This window comes from Ochotona curzoniae, unplaced genomic scaffold, assembly GCF_017591425.1.
Source record: "Ochotona curzoniae isolate NIBS_2020 unplaced genomic scaffold, NIBS_Ocur_1.0 scaffold_3835, whole genome shotgun sequence".
Taxonomy (NCBI): Eukaryota; Metazoa; Chordata; class Mammalia; order Lagomorpha; family Ochotonidae; genus Ochotona; species Ochotona curzoniae.
The window spans coordinates 4,065,247-4,080,896 of NW_024467114.1; the positions used below are offsets into that span (position 1 = coordinate 4,065,247).

Below are 15,650 nucleotides of genomic sequence, written 5' to 3' on the forward strand. Positions count from 1 at the left end.
AAGAAATGTATCTGGCTGTGACTCCCTAAAACAGCTTTTAGGAAGAATAGACAAATCAAGGAAACATGCTTTCGTTTTAGTTCCTCTAGACATGTCCAAGTTATAACCAAAATTTCAGAGCTTGGCTGAGCAAGAACACCAACAGGACACGTGACCAGACGTTTGTGCACGTGGGACTGCATCTTGCCCTAATCCCCAGCAGAAGGAATCATCTGCGTGGCAGGCACTCCTGGCAGAGGACGGAGCGGAAGTTGGCGACACACAGTGGAGGCGCTAGCGGCTCCATCAGCCTGCCAGCAGCCGCTCCATCTCCCAGGCACGAACACACGAGCTTCCTTCCCTGTCCAGTTGCACAGCTGCTGTGCACTGAGGGACTCAGTGTCTGCATTCACAGATCATCCTGAATCACAGCACCTGCTGAGGGACAAGGAGGCTCTTGCCCTGGAAGAAGCTACGGACAAACATCGCGTGTCAGAGCGGGCCTTACCTCAGGATGGTGTCCAATTCCAATGTAGGTGCAAATTGGATGGAAAGCCCCCGTTCCACAGGCATACAAGTGTGTCTGGTTATATGCCTTGAGCACCTTGATGAAATTAGCACATTCTCTCTGCAAGACAAAAGGAAGACCAATGAGTTCCAGCGGCCGGCAGGACTGGGGCCTCCCCGGGACCCTGTGCAGGCCTGGACACGTTTCTCCCTTTTCTCAACCCTTTCACAACAAGTTTAGGGTTTGTGTCTTGTTGTGCTTTTTCTCTCAAATTACCACATGCACTAAACACACAGAACGTGTGACTCTTTGGAGAACCAGGGAAGAAGCGCTTCCACTCCTCTCTTTAAAACTGGACCAAATTTATTTCTACAAACAAGGAATAATTTTCACACACACACAATAATCACAGTTGACTTTACTTTGAACTGAGAGGAAGGGCAAATTATTTGGTTCCTGAATAAATTGCCTAAGCAAGATAATGGAAAACATGTCATTATAAAAACTACCTTTGAATTTTAGAAAGCCAAAGAGATAAGACAACATTCTTTTTAAACGTGAGATTTCAGTATCTTTAGCTCATTTCAAAAATCTCTGAAAAAGGGAACAGTCATTTGCTAAATAATAAACTTGTATCACAACTAAAAAAAAATTCATTTTAATTCAGAGAGATAAAAGGAACAGGGAATGTCTTCCACCTGTTGGTTTACTCCTCAGATGTCGGCAACAGCCAAAGTTGGACCGGGTTGACCTGGAGCCAGGCGTGCAGAGCTCTTTCCATGCCTCTCCGTGCATGGCCACAACTCAACTACTTGGGCCATCACCCGGTGCCTCCCAGGGGGTGTACTAGTGCGAGATTACTAGCTGAGATTTGAACCCAGGCACTGAGTCTGTATGTGAGCATCCGAAAGGGCATGTGAACTGTTGCACCAAACAGCAGCCCATGTTGATGGCATTTTTTGCCTATCAATATTTGAACTGATGAAGCAAATGTCTACCTGTGAATGAAGATGAAGGTGTAAGCAGACTTAATTGCCAGCAGGGCTGGAAAATAAAATCTGTGTCCGGGTTGGCCTCAGTGCTACCCTCCCAAAGCCATTCCCCACGGCTCGTGACTTCTCAAGTGGAAGCTCAGAGCAGGTGGCACCGAGGGAGCCAGGTGGAGTTTCTCAGCGAAGCGTTGCAATCATTGGAGTATATTGCCACCTGGCATTTGTAGTATGTACTTGCCACTCATGACTGTGAACTTAACTCCTTCACCTGTATGGCATAAGCAGCAGGCAGCCCAACTTGGGTAGAAAAACTGACAATTGAAGTGGAAATCACTATTGTTCAGCACCCCTGTTTTTTTTTTTTGTTTTGTTTTGTTTTGTTTTGTTTTCCCTAAGGTGAAATTTGATGCAGTGCTTTGGAAACCTCAACTTACAGATGAAACTGGCTTCTCTGCATTAAAACATCAAAGCCTCACGTTAGGCCTCTACATGCTGTCTTAACATATGCTGTCACTCTGGGTTCATTGAAATCGACTCACAATTTCTTCCACTGTTCTGCTATATGGACCCCACATCTTTAGGCATATAAAATGATGTTCTGAAATCAAAACTGATTTTGCAAGTCACTTAGAGAGAATGAATGCTTGATTAAAGACAGGGTGGACAGATCTCATTCACGCTTCACCTTGCACAGGGCACACATGCCAGGTGCAAGCATGAAACAGATGAACCTGCACTTCTACTCCTCTTGGCAACAAATCCTCCACACTCCCTCCTTCTTCCCCAGAGGATGGGGCATACATGCTTGGGCAGAGGAAGAAGGCTATGGAAAGGGAAACATCTGAAAAGCTCATTCACAAGTGAAGCATTCAGTAGTCTTACCCGAAGGATACATTCGTACTTGGTTAAAAAAGCAAAAAAAGAAATTCTGTCATTTGCAAAGAAGTCATTTTCAGGAAAATGTTTACTTTGAAACATGTAGGTGGCCGCATACTCTGCTTTTATACAAAGACCATCATTCCCGATGGTGGGCTCAATATTACAGTATGCGGGATTATAAATAACCAGCTCCAGCACCATATGTTGAGACTAAGAAATTGGCCGGGTATATATTGGTAAGCACACAGAGATTCTAATAAATAATCGTGGCAGACACAGATGGATGCCTTGTTCATTTCAGAAAGGAACAGGGCTTGGATTTGTCTGCCCTGCTTTTAAAGAGATGCACATAATTTCGCACATGGATCCAAATCTTCCAATCCCACCAGAGACACTGGAGAGGGTCCTGGAAATTTGAGTGTAGATTTCTGTTCTCCATAATAATAAGCAAGGAAAGGGCTATTTCACACATGTGAAAACTTGTGAACACAGACAAAGCTTCATGTTGCTAAGACAGTTGAGAAGAATTGGGCCTCACAGATTTGGTGTGCACTTTATCTGCTACAGCTCAGATCCTCAATTAGCTATTTAACTCTGTTCTCCCAAGGAAACTGGCCAATTATAAACGACGCCTGAAGGACTGTCCAGGTTCCTGAGAGCTGTGGACTCAGGCCATACTGAACACCAGCAGCGTCATTTGTTCCCTGCAAACTTCAAGAAGACCCACTCCAACAGAACGTCTGTTCTGCCACAGAGCTGCAAGAGCAGCATCTTAGCTGGGATGCCTGGCCAAGCTTCTGCTGAGAGCAAAAATGGAGGACTCTCTGTGTTACTGAGCACCCAGGCCCACCCTCTCAGCCTGGGGCCTGGAGTGATGCTTTGCCTCCCTGCTGAACTCCGCAGCTGGCAGCAGGCTGTAGGATTGATGCCCGGGGCTGGGTCACTGCTATTTTGGAAGTGAAGGTTGATGGGAATTGAATGGAGAGACATTTCTTGGCCTTAGAGGGTAAAAAGATGCTTAAAAGGAGACAAAAGGAGTGGGTGGAAATACTTCAAAAATTGATTAAAAATAGCTGAGAGAAGAATCAGCAACAACGAAGGAAGGACAGAAATGAAAAGGACCGGACAGAGAAGAACCAGAAACTTGAAAGAGACACATCACTGAGGGTTTGTTTGTCGCAGAGAACCTGCAGCAACAGCTATCAATCCTGTCATTCATTTGCCTGCATTTGCTAGCTTGCTGCTGCCAAGGTTGTTGGAGTGTTCCCGAACAGGATATTCATTTTATTTGGAAGCGGATTGGACATTCCGCTGAAATAGAAGGAAGCGTGGCAGAGAAAAGGAAACACACTTCACACATTTCGACTCTGGGGAGGCTGAGGAGGAGCGTTTCTGACCTTCCCTTGAACCATGGCGAAGCTGAAGACTCACAACGTAATGTGCTTTTTGGCATTAGACTACCGCCCGCTCGGCTCAGCACGGCGGATTTACAGCACACTAAGACAGCCTAATCAGTTCCAAATGAATTCATTTTCCAACCCCTGATCCGTTCTGGAATCTACATTGATACACACAGAAGAACATAGCAACAAGTTGGCTTCCCTGGGGTCAGGCAACCATGCTGACCTCTGATTTCACTGAAATTCACTCCAGATCGCCAGCGTTACAGATGCTTATTTTAGAAATCAAAGGCAAGGCCGTCTTACAGCAGGGAAACGCAAGGCCGCACCTGCGCAGCCATCACTCCTCTCCACCACTCCTCTCCTTCAGCGACAGACCGTTTGCACTTATTTTCTCAACTGTCCCTAGTCTTTGCAGATCAAATAGATGAAGGAACTTTGCAGAAACACACTAGCCCGGAAAAATAATGTCTCTTGGTGCCATTCTCCCCCCGCCCCTTCCCCTCCTGCAACTAGGAAGAAGATACAGGAGCCAACTGCACAGTGATTCAAAAACAAACATTGCAGATACGTAGCACTGATTACACTGTCATACAAACTTTTCCTGGATGGTTATAAAAATAAAGTCCATCCATCTGTCAAAACAACTGCTCCATGCATGAAAATTAAACCAGATCTGAGGTGTTGTTAACTAACTTCCGATAATTACACTTTCTACAAAAGAATAGAATCTACCTCCAACTCCAATTACCTCCTTGTACGTTCTCAACTTACAAAGGGAACAGTGAAATTTTACTGTAACATGAACAATATCTGTTCAAATCTAGTCAGTTCGAGATGAGCTCAGGCAACTTGTTTTGGCTCAAATATAAATCAGCCCCAAATGAACGGGTATAGAACTGCATCGCCTCAGGTCAGCAAGAATTCATTTCAAAAGGAAAAGGGTTGGGCACTCTCTCTCCATCAGCAGTTACACAGAAATATTTTACTCCAGCAGCTGGGCAAGCAGAGGAAAGCATTTCCTATCATGATGGGTGGGTACAATTCCGCATGAAAATCCATTAATAAGCTCAATTCCTGAAGTTAATCTTTTGAGTTTCTTTTCTTTGTCCATTTCTTTGGCAAGTTGGCTAAACAGCAGCCTCCGTGCCTGAGCCGTAATCCGTGAGACTGCTCCTGCCGCTCACGTCCCCCCTTCCTCTCTTCATGTCGTTCCACACAAAGCGCTCACGCTTTGTACTTTTCTCTTTTGAGGTTTCGCTGAGCAGCTGTGATCTCACCACCCAAATCTAGGTCTTTCCGAGACCCCAGTAGGCACCACAGGACATGGCAAATCTCTTTCCAAGAGGAGAATCTAACACAACTAACAGGTAACTGTGACTTCCTTACATCAGTGGCGATCTAAGGCTGAGCTGTGTGACCTGGAGTTTGTGAACATTCACTTTCTACAATGGAGAGCAGGCTGTTCTGTCCAGTTTGGGCGTCATTCTTTCACTATAAGGAAGCACGATGGCATCATAAAACCAAATCACCTTTCCATATTAACACTTAAATACGATTGAAACAAAATACTGATGCAAGCATTATTTTGCAGGTAGTGATTACTCTATGAAAGCATTCACATGCATTGAACTATGTCCCTATCAAACCTATGATTCTTCAAAAATGAACATCAAAGTAGTCTGAACAATGAAACCCACTAATATGAGAGCTCCTAAATCATCCTACTTAAATGATGTTTTAGTTAAACGCTCAATTTGACTGTTCCCGCCCCCCCTGGATTAACTATTTGTTTTGAATTTCTAGAAATATTACTTAAGGTTCTATAAACATTTTCCTTCCAAATTACTTGAAACCTTCAAACTTAGTCAAACTGATCCGACATGTAAGCACAGAGATGCTGAGATGAAGAAACGTTGACCACGGGATTAACTTTTCCTCTTTAATGGAGAGTTAAGAGGCTTCACTTTGCAATTTCATGTGGGATGGGAAGTTTACACCACCTATTTCTAGGATTGCATTTTCTCTCACATTGTCCTGCCAATCGAATTAATCATATTTTCTCTATTCATTGCTATTATTTGACTGTGGGCTGCTGTTTATTCCATACAATTTCTCTTCATTTTATATTCCAACAAAAGAAGATAGTTGTAAAATTATATGGAATCTACTTAACTATATTTCCTGTGAAGTCAAAAAAGCCATTAAGTGGTCATAATCTTTACTCTGATTTCAGAAGTAATATTTGTGGTTTCTAACTTGGTGCAAGGGGAGTATTTAGTGCTCATTTATCAAAAAAAATTAACACACTGATTTAGGTCAAGCAGCACAAGTTACAGTCTAAAGTGATTAACTGCAGACTGGATTATCTGGCATCTTTAAATTCTAATATATATGCCTTTCTCATAACAGAATTAATTACTAAGTGAGAGAGATGGACTGCATCTTTAATAGTAAATGAGATGAAGCTTCGGAGAAGAGAATAAACAATGCTCAGAATTTAGAGGGATACTTGGTTTCATTCATACCCATCTCTTTTCTACTTTCTGCATTATCTAATATTAAAAATTAAATTTTCAGTTGGAGTCTTTAACACACAAAATACTAAAGACTGTCACACAATTAATAGTATAAAATGTTCTCTTAGCATGAAAGGCAGTTGCTGGTCTGCATTTGTCTTGGTAGGATCCAGTTGGGGCATGTGTAGCCCATTGGGTCCTGCTCTTATCTCATGGCCAACATTTCTTCTGTGATGTCAACCTGATTAGCTATAGCAACACTGCCCAGGTCAAGGGCAACGGCCTTTTATGACTGCACGAAGTCTAATCTCTAGAATAAACTCCTTTTTTTTTTCTATTTTACCCTGATATTTTCCAAATCATTCATAGCAATTCTGGCCTCTGATTAAACAGACTGAAGGATATATCTTACTGGGCCAACATCAATCATTACATTATGTAAGGTGAAGAGAATATAGGTTTGACCTACTTAGAAACACATGTACATTCAAGTTCATTAGTTGATAATTTATTTCTTAAAAAAAAAGAATAGTTCCTCCATTTAAAATGTATGTGGGATGCCAGAATAACTAATTTGGGTATCTTTTCAACCACAATATTAGAAAAGTCTTTTGGCATTCTGAATGGGTGAACTATATACATAAACATGAGTAGATATAATCTGAATCTAATATTAGTATAGCAGAAGCAGTGAATTTGGTCCCTAATTTGAGTGTAACGATGAGAAGCTTCTGCTCTTTAGCACATACAAACCAAAACAAAGTTGATACTCAGTCACTGGGCATAGTGTCCAGTTCTTAGATGCACTGTAATCTTGGCTTCTTATTTTCCTTACCACTTATAAATAAGCAGTGTATATTTGTGTGTGTGCGCACACACACACACACATATACTTACAAACATATTCATGTGTATATCACATCATACAGAAATTTAAGGAGTTTCATGATGTCTTGTGAATATACTTTTTAAATTGCTCTTCTAAATCAAATTAAAGCAACAGTTGACCATTGCAAACTTATCTAGAGACAGAGAATGTCTAAAGAAATAGTTCCACAGTTCACATTAAATTCATAAGATGATTAGCATGCCTTCCAAACGAATGAAAATCCACTTATGTGGACAACCTTGCACATAAAGAAGCAAAATGCCAGTGACAACTGTGAGATGGTAAGTCGGTGGGACGTGGAACCATTTGCCAACTGTGAAGTCAGAAGACATCAGCCAAAATCCAATCCTCAGAGGAACTGTCCCCATCAAGCTAATGAGCCCCACGGAGTACAAAATGCTTACCGAGCTCTCAGAGTATGTGCCTGATGCTTGAATGAGTTATGGTGTCTAATCAAACCTAAATCATGATTTCTTATCCAGTGCCAACTATTTGACCTTCATCTCAGCCACTTAAAAATGCAATGGAAAATTCTAATAAACAGAACACAGTCCAAACTCTACAAACTCTGTTAAGTTTTATAAAATGTCTGTTTCATGTGTTAGTTTCTTTAAATAAAAAGTGCATTAAATTTTAATTGTGAACCTAAAAGAATTCTAAAAACACAAAGTTTGTAAATATAAGGTTTGATACCTGACAATTTAGACATAAAAATGTTTACTTTACATTAAACATATCATGCTTTACTACTTAAAAATTAATTCAAAACATGAGCAAAACTAGTTTCTAAAGTAAATGGAATGGTAAGGCTGCATTTCTCATGCTCTATTCTGCAACACAAACTGGCTTATCTGATTTGCAAAGAAATTTGTGCTTATCACCAAGCGCGAATCTTTCAAATATTAAAGGCACATTTACATTAATATTGAGTATATACTTAATACTCAGAAAATACTAGCTATTACACTCCAAAATACAGAATTTAAGTTGTAATTAATTTAGCTTCCTGACACTGTCTCCAAGCAGAAAAGTACAGCCACACACACAGAAAATCCATGTTCATTTCTGCGGCATTTGATATGACAAAGTCTTATCAGCCTTCTGCAAAACTGAAGTGTCATCAAATCTCTGTATGGATCCTATTTGAAAAGGAATAAACTGAGCACAGACCCACGTGTGAAATCATCCTGAATGTCTAAACATGCTCACTATCATCAAGATGTGCAAAAGGTCTGTGCTTTTACCTTACTTGTAAGAGAACAGGTGAGCCTGCCACGGTTTCATAGATACTGGGCCAAGATATGCAGCTGCCAGATCAGGACTAAGGGGCTTTACTCTCCTAGGTGACAGTAGTCAGAAAACTAGCATTTCAGCATCAGGCAGTGGGAAGAGGGTCAGACGACACCTGCACACATTGTGGGCTGGATTATTAGAGAGGAATGCTGACTATTATACTGGCTTTTCCACCTGCAGAGAGATGTTTTATCCATTGCACTTGAATGCAAACACACCTTTCTCTTGCTTCCTGGGAAAAGCCTAGCTTCCAAAACTCTTGACAATACAAACACCCTTAAACTTTGCCTTGCAACCAAGGCATTCACTGATTTTGCTCTTAAGATGAGAGAGATCAGTGAAAAACTACCTCCCTATGAAAATGCATAAGGATTTCAAGGTTTAATGAAACCTTGTGATCTTTGCACAGTCCCAAATTACCTACGTACTTAATGAATGGTTAGCATGATTTAAAGTGCTTAAAAAAAAACAAACTAAAGGTTGAAGCCAACCTCGACTGTTGGAAAAGCAAATGAAATTCAAATTAAATTCCCAGGTTGACATGTGTAAGCGGGAATGTACTACAGATTAAGGTGCACGTGCAACTCAAATTCTCCAACTGCATTCACTAGGCAACCGAGTGCTGCTAAGGCCCGGAAATCTGAGCCATGATAAACGTGGTAGACCTGTTGCACTCGCTCCTCTCTTTCAAAATGAATTCAGCTTAAGGACAAAAATATGAAAAGAAGTCCCTTGTGAATTAAAAAAATAAAATCCCTGAGTTCAGGTGCACGATACTGCACTTTGAAATGTATCCAAGAATAAAAATGTTATGAGAATCTACATTTTTTTTTTGTTCTTCTCAGATGGTTGAAAGTTTGATTTCCAATGACGTTCAAAATATTTCTAACAGTCATACGGTTGCCATTTGGTTTTATTGCAACTTAGTAGAAAAAGGGATGGTTTAGCAGGATAAACAAAGAAGATTCAGAGAGCTATTGATTCAAAACAGATTGTTCTACCAGCTTAACACAAATTCAGTTTTCATTTGCAAAACAGGGTCAAGGAAGTTAATCCACCAATAGAAATGTTATTGTGAACAGCAAAGTGGATTTTAAGCAGCAGAAAAAGAATCGGAAACGAGATGAGAGGTGGGTAAGAGCTAGCTGGGTCGTATTATGTCTTCATTCAGGGTCTCTATTCCACCGTACATGTGGTATATTTTTCTTAAAAAATAAAAACTTTCAAGTGAAGGCAGTGGAAAAATTTAAGATAACTTTAACCCCATAATGACAGAAATGACATAGAAATATTTATATTTATACAGAAACTATGATAGTAACACGAAATGGCATATCAATATGATGACCGTTTATTACCCGGGTCCTCACTTCGACAACAAGAAATAAAAATGCAGAGTAATGATTAGTGTTGTTGTCGCAAATGCCATGACCAGAACACACACATGTGAATCCACGCAGTGTTTTCATAACACATTTTTTCCCTGAGCTTTCTGAAGAGCCTCATGTATTTGGGTTTCAAAACTTTTGCACCAAAGAGAATTTCTCTTTTAAATTCGTTTCCTACAAAGTGCATTTACCCTTGCCTCAGAGGGTGTCCTGGCTGTGTGAATACCAACTGATGATTTATTCTGTGTTGGGTGCCAAGCTGATCAGAGCCACAGAGTCACATGGAAGACCAAGCAGAGTTCACTTGCTCTGTGCCACTGCACTCAGGGACAGCACAGGTTCAAGCCCTGCCTTGTCTGGATGTCCCAGTGTTGACATCCTAGTCCTGGGAAGGAAACCCAGTTGTTTGCGTGCTGCCACAAGCACAGCCTGCTGTCACACTGTGGGCAGTTAGTGGTCTCTGCCTTCCGTTTCCTCCATCAGCCTTACTTCTGCAGCCAGTGCTGAGGGCTGGGGCTTTCCCCCAGGCAATTTCTCAAAACCCGCTTCGTTTCCAGAGGAACTTTTGCGCCAACTGGTAGGAAAGGGGGCAACCTAGATGTGGAGGTGAGGGAGGGCACTCAGAGCCCATTCAGGCGGGTTCCTAGTGGGACTCCAAGCTGCCTTGGAGCCCTGCTGGCCACAGGGACCAGTGCCTCACCTCACCCTGCAGTGGCAGCTCCACTTGCACGTCTTGAGTGGACAGAGCGAGAGCTACCTGTCACGCCTGGAGAAGCCCACAGTGAGATGCTCTGTCATGCTGTCCTACACCACCTTGGAAACAGGGTGTGTAGCGGGAAAAAGGAAAAAACCCTCATTTCTTTAAATCTTCCTGTTTTTCTTTCTAATTAGTTATTGACAATATTGTTAAAAATAATATTGACTGTTTCGCCATGTTTATCAAGGAAGAGTTGTTATTTCTAAAATCACAGGTTAAAAAAGAAATGGAACCAATGGGTCTATGAAAAATGGCTGGGGGAACAGCAGATGAACCAAGTACTTGGGTCCCTGCCACTGGCTTGGAGATCTGGAAGAAGCTCCCGATTTTGGCTCGGGCTGAGCTCAGCCCTGGGTACTGCGGCTGTCTGCGGAATGAACCAACAGATCTAAGCTCTCCTTCTCAGCCTTCTTCCTCCCTCTTGTTTTCTCTCTCTGTATCTCTGGTCTTCAAATAGCTACATACATCTTTAAAAAAGAAAACAGACAAACGCTTAAGCTTATTTATTTACTTGATATCCCAAAGTCTTAATAAGAGAAAAGGTAACAGAAAACCTACATTTTTATTTAAAAACTATTTTTTTAATTTGAGAGACACAGACAGATGTCAGATAACTTCTATTCACAGGTTCACTTTCCATGCGTCCACATCAGGCCAGAGCCAGCAGCTGGGAAGCAGGGCTCTGCAGAGTGCAGCCTGTTGTACTGGGCTGCTGCCTGCCAGGGTGGAATTGGGAATGGGAATTGGGAATGGAACTCGAACCCAAACCCAGCTAATTCCAGTGGGAGACTTAAGAACTCAGCTCAGTGTCCTAACCACCAGGCAAATGCCTTCCCTTTTATAGTTTATTTTGCCCAATTTCTTTAAGCAAGTATAACTACTTTTAATTCACTGAGATACTTGGCTACACCTCAAGATATTTCCCCGGTCTATTTTCTTTTTTTAATGAGTGGTTCTGAAAAATAATGTCCTCTACTTTCTGGCAGTGATCCAGCCACTTGAAGGGGAGATAATTTCTTGTCTGGGCTCCCCAGAAAGCCCTTGATGTAGTCATTTCTCTATGAATATTCATTGATAGATGAGTGAAAGGCAAGAAAGTGGAAATAAGGAATTTAAGGGAAGTAAAGGAAAAGGAGTGGAATGGCTTGAAGGAAGGAGGAATGACTGAGTTGTCATGGCTGGGAAATGGAAACACTTCATAACATTCAAAGTGCTTTAACATGAAAGCCAACCTTGACAAGGAAGTTTTCGAATATAAGCCTAAACAAGCTTCCAGAAGTTCACAGAACATGCATAGTATAAAAAAAATCTCCATTAATCTCAAAACAGTTTTTGCACCAAAATAAACTTATCTTTTAATGCTATGTTGTATAACCTCCTTTCAAAGTTCCTTGCTATGTCTCAAATTGAACTATTTGGATTATATTCTGCACTTATGAGTCATCTGTGGGAGCATCCTGTGGTTTCTTGAGAAATAATGGTGTTGCTACTCATTTTTCTGCTCTTGGTACTTCTAGAACCGAGTAGCATGGTTGTATTCCTTGAGAGTAGTAGTCTACAAGGGCACTTCGGTGACTAGTAATGAACAAAAACAGGTAACAGACTAATGCCTCCTTATACAATTATAAAATAATTTCACTGATTAATGCTTACCAGGATATCTTTCCCAGCCCATTTGCATTCATCTCTTCTGGTATAAGACACTGGCCAAGCAATCTAAGGACAGAGAAAAAGACATTATTTCATGTTAATTTCCGAGGGAGATCCAACATCACATAGACTTTGGATGGGAGTGGGGCCACCAACTATTGCATGGCAGGGCCATTTCTGCTTAGCCTCTACAGCAGTATCAGTGAGGGCAGACTCAAGTCTTTCATTCTATGCATTAGCATTTGTTGTTCAAGAGAGTTGGGCAAGAAACTGATATCGTCTATAGCCCAAAGAGCAAGTAGTTGTAACTATTACTTTCACGCTGTGGGCTAGTCCTGGACTAGCTGGGAAAGCACTGCTGCTGGTTTTGCCCCTTTACTTGGTCTTCATTCTTCCAAGGGTCCCATGTGAGTGAATATGGTGACAGCAGCAAATGTGCCAAAATGGTGCCAGCAGGTGAACGGTGGATGCTTTCCCTTCAATAGCACCAAGCCAGATACTCTTGTCTAAATTTTATATAAAATCTTCCAAATTCCCCGAGCTGTTCCAATGTCTTCCATCTTACCGAGTGGAACAATTTATTGTTTTCCTTCTAGAAATATTACTTAAAATCAGGGCAAGTGTCATGTTTAAGAGAGAAATCCGGAGATGGCAACAGTTAATCACTCATATCTGAGGATGATTGATTACCATTCATCTGGAAACTTTCAGAAACTTCAATATAAATGGTTCTAAACTTGAGTAAGCATTGTGATATTCATATTCTAGGATATTACAAGGCAAATTACAACACATTTACAAACAAAAATTTTGGATATATTGAAATAACACACAATGACTTGACAGATATATTTAGGGTCCATGTCCCAATACCAAAGCTCTAAATATTCTGCGATATGCATTCATTTGAACCATTACCATCTTAATTTGTGGATTTTCTTTTTAAAATGTGGTTTCCCTTTTGCAAGTGTCTGCATATAAGTTAACACTGTCAATTGACTGGCTCTGTGTGATTTTTAAAACTAGTTGTATCAAAACATTCAAAAGCCGTAAATGTGTTGCTCTTTCAAACTACCACAGGCCAGTTCCTGAACAGTGAGACTGGCTTGCCAGATGGAGCCATTGTACAGTTCTGTCTTCACATTGGTATGGAAGGGCCAGGGGAACAAGTTCTACAAAAAGCTTATGACGGAGGAAGATGAACTATTACCTCTTTTCTGGGGCATGGCATCAATGTACAACAGAGTTAAAATTTGTTGATGTTCCTATTCAGCTTTCCAGCTCAGCTGTGCTAACAATCACAGATTAGTAAACCTTGGTGTGTTGATATGTATTGTTTGTTTAAAGGGCTGGGACGCTTTGTTGGAGTGTCAGAGTCTTGACGGCGAGGTATTGAGAGGTGTAGGCTTGACTTTGTGAGTGCTCCTACCGAATAATAACAGCGTTGTTTTATAACTTCCATGCTAAAATCTTTGCCTTCTTTGTTCAAAAATTGCTCAGGTATCTAATAATGCTTAAATGTCTTCCCTTTTTACTTAAAATGCTTCATGTCTGTTTGCTATTTTTCCTCCCTGTGCCTCAACTCACAGTAGTCCCTGTACTCATGCTATTTGGAACGCATTTTACTTAAAAGGATTGAACTCTTTTTATTAAGGTAAAGTGCTTTTCCATGGGAATGTGTGTTTTGTTCTAAACTGACTGGTCTATTTTTTTAACCTGTAATTTTATCTTGTGTTTTATCTTGCTTTAAAAAGTCACCCAGAATTATTTATGCTATGCCATAGTACACCCTATACTATTTATCATAATATAAGATGGTTAAAAAAGTTGTGAACAATGTCATATATAGGCAGAAAGGGACATAGAAATACCAAATATAAGCAAACACATGTAAATCTTTAAGTAATTCCAGTTTCACCTCATAAACATGGCTGTAGCGAGATGTTTTTAAATTAGAACTATGTTTTCTCTTATTAAAACATTGATATAACAAAAACATTACAAGATATGGCTTTCACCTAAGTTTGAGTAATTCATTAATTCAAAATATATTTGCTGCAGGTCTGGTTGATAAGAAGCACGAGACACGTAGATATGAACAGATGGCTAGGATTCTTCTCAGCTACACACAGCAGCTTTCTCTCTGAACTTGGTTCTTTACAGTTTGGAATCACTTGAATAGAAATTCAGAATAGTTACTCAAAGACAATGCTAAAAATGTTGAACACGGAGTGTGCAATGATTTATGTCCTTGTTCATATACCTTCCACCTACAGACATATGTGCATATATTTGCACACATAACAATTTACAAATTCATAAAATTTTAAAATACTGACAAAAAGCAAGACAACAACAAACATCTGTTTGATTTTCTTTCCATTTCAGAAAAACAGAGGTAAAACTGCTTTTCTCAAAGAGTAGATGATTTTGGCATTTATTGCTATCATCAGAGGAGGGATTCAAAGTCAATCATACTGAAAAATCAGAAAAGAAATTAAGTGCTATATCGATTCCAAAATATTTCAGAAGTGTGCTGTCATTCTATATGACTAAATACAATACTTTATAAGTGTGTGCATATGGTCAGAATTTTAGTATCTGGGGAATCAAAGACAAAGTTTTGGGTTTAGTGCTATGCCCTATTTAACATAGGAGTCAGCTTTGAATTTCAAACGTTTACGGTGTCTCAAGCAACATTCTGCAACCAGAACAAAGACTTTTTATAACCCAGTCACTTTTTAAAAGTTATCACTTAATCTGCTGCAGTTCATGAACAGATGAGGCCCACCACTTAAAGCCTGGACATGGAGAAGGACCAAAACTAACACACATAGACGCAAACATGTCCACTTGCCAAGAGGCTTCTTGCACTGGTCATGAATGCTTGGCATAAAGGCTTGGTGTCCTGGGAAGCTGAGGTAGGCGGTGCCAACTGGGAAAAACCAGTTGATGTGGAGTGCACCAGGTAGACTGAGGAGCTCAATTTCCACTTATTTATGCCAACCATGTTTACTTTCAAAACTATGTATGTTACTAATGAAATAAGCCAGAAACCATATGAAGAATAAGGATAAAACCTGGCTTCCTGCCAATATCTGAATGATCACATTTGGAAAAAAATCTAAAGCTTTGAAAACTAATCTTCTAGATCTGGGTTTGGCAATCTTTTTGTTGAAAAGGCCAGACAGTAAATATTTCAGATTTTGTTAGCCAGCTGATCTCTGTTGCGACTACTCGACTGCTGTTGCAGCACGAAGCAGGCAGAGATAATACGGAAAGGAATACGAGTACCTGTGTTCCAATAACGCTTTCTTTGCAAACACAGGTGGCACACCACAACAGGCACGTGAGTCACGAACTCCACATTTGTTGGCAATACAGAGAGATGGACAA

At 40.5% G+C, this 15,650-nt stretch overlaps 1 protein-coding gene across 1 annotated transcript in view; it reads right to left on the reverse strand.

Annotated features, from left to right (window-relative positions):
- Window positions 1–15,650, reverse strand: part of SEMA3A (semaphorin 3A) — a 179,270-nt gene that overhangs the window by 115,080 nt on the left and 48,540 nt on the right. Inside the window, exons 3-4 of the mRNA XM_040964932.1 lie at window positions 12,258–12,320; window positions 488–607 (exon numbers count right to left, since the gene is read on the reverse strand). Of these exons, the coding sequence (XP_040820866.1) occupies window positions 488–607; window positions 12,258–12,320 (183 nt within the window). The remainder of the gene's footprint in view (window positions 1–487; window positions 608–12,257; window positions 12,321–15,650) is intronic.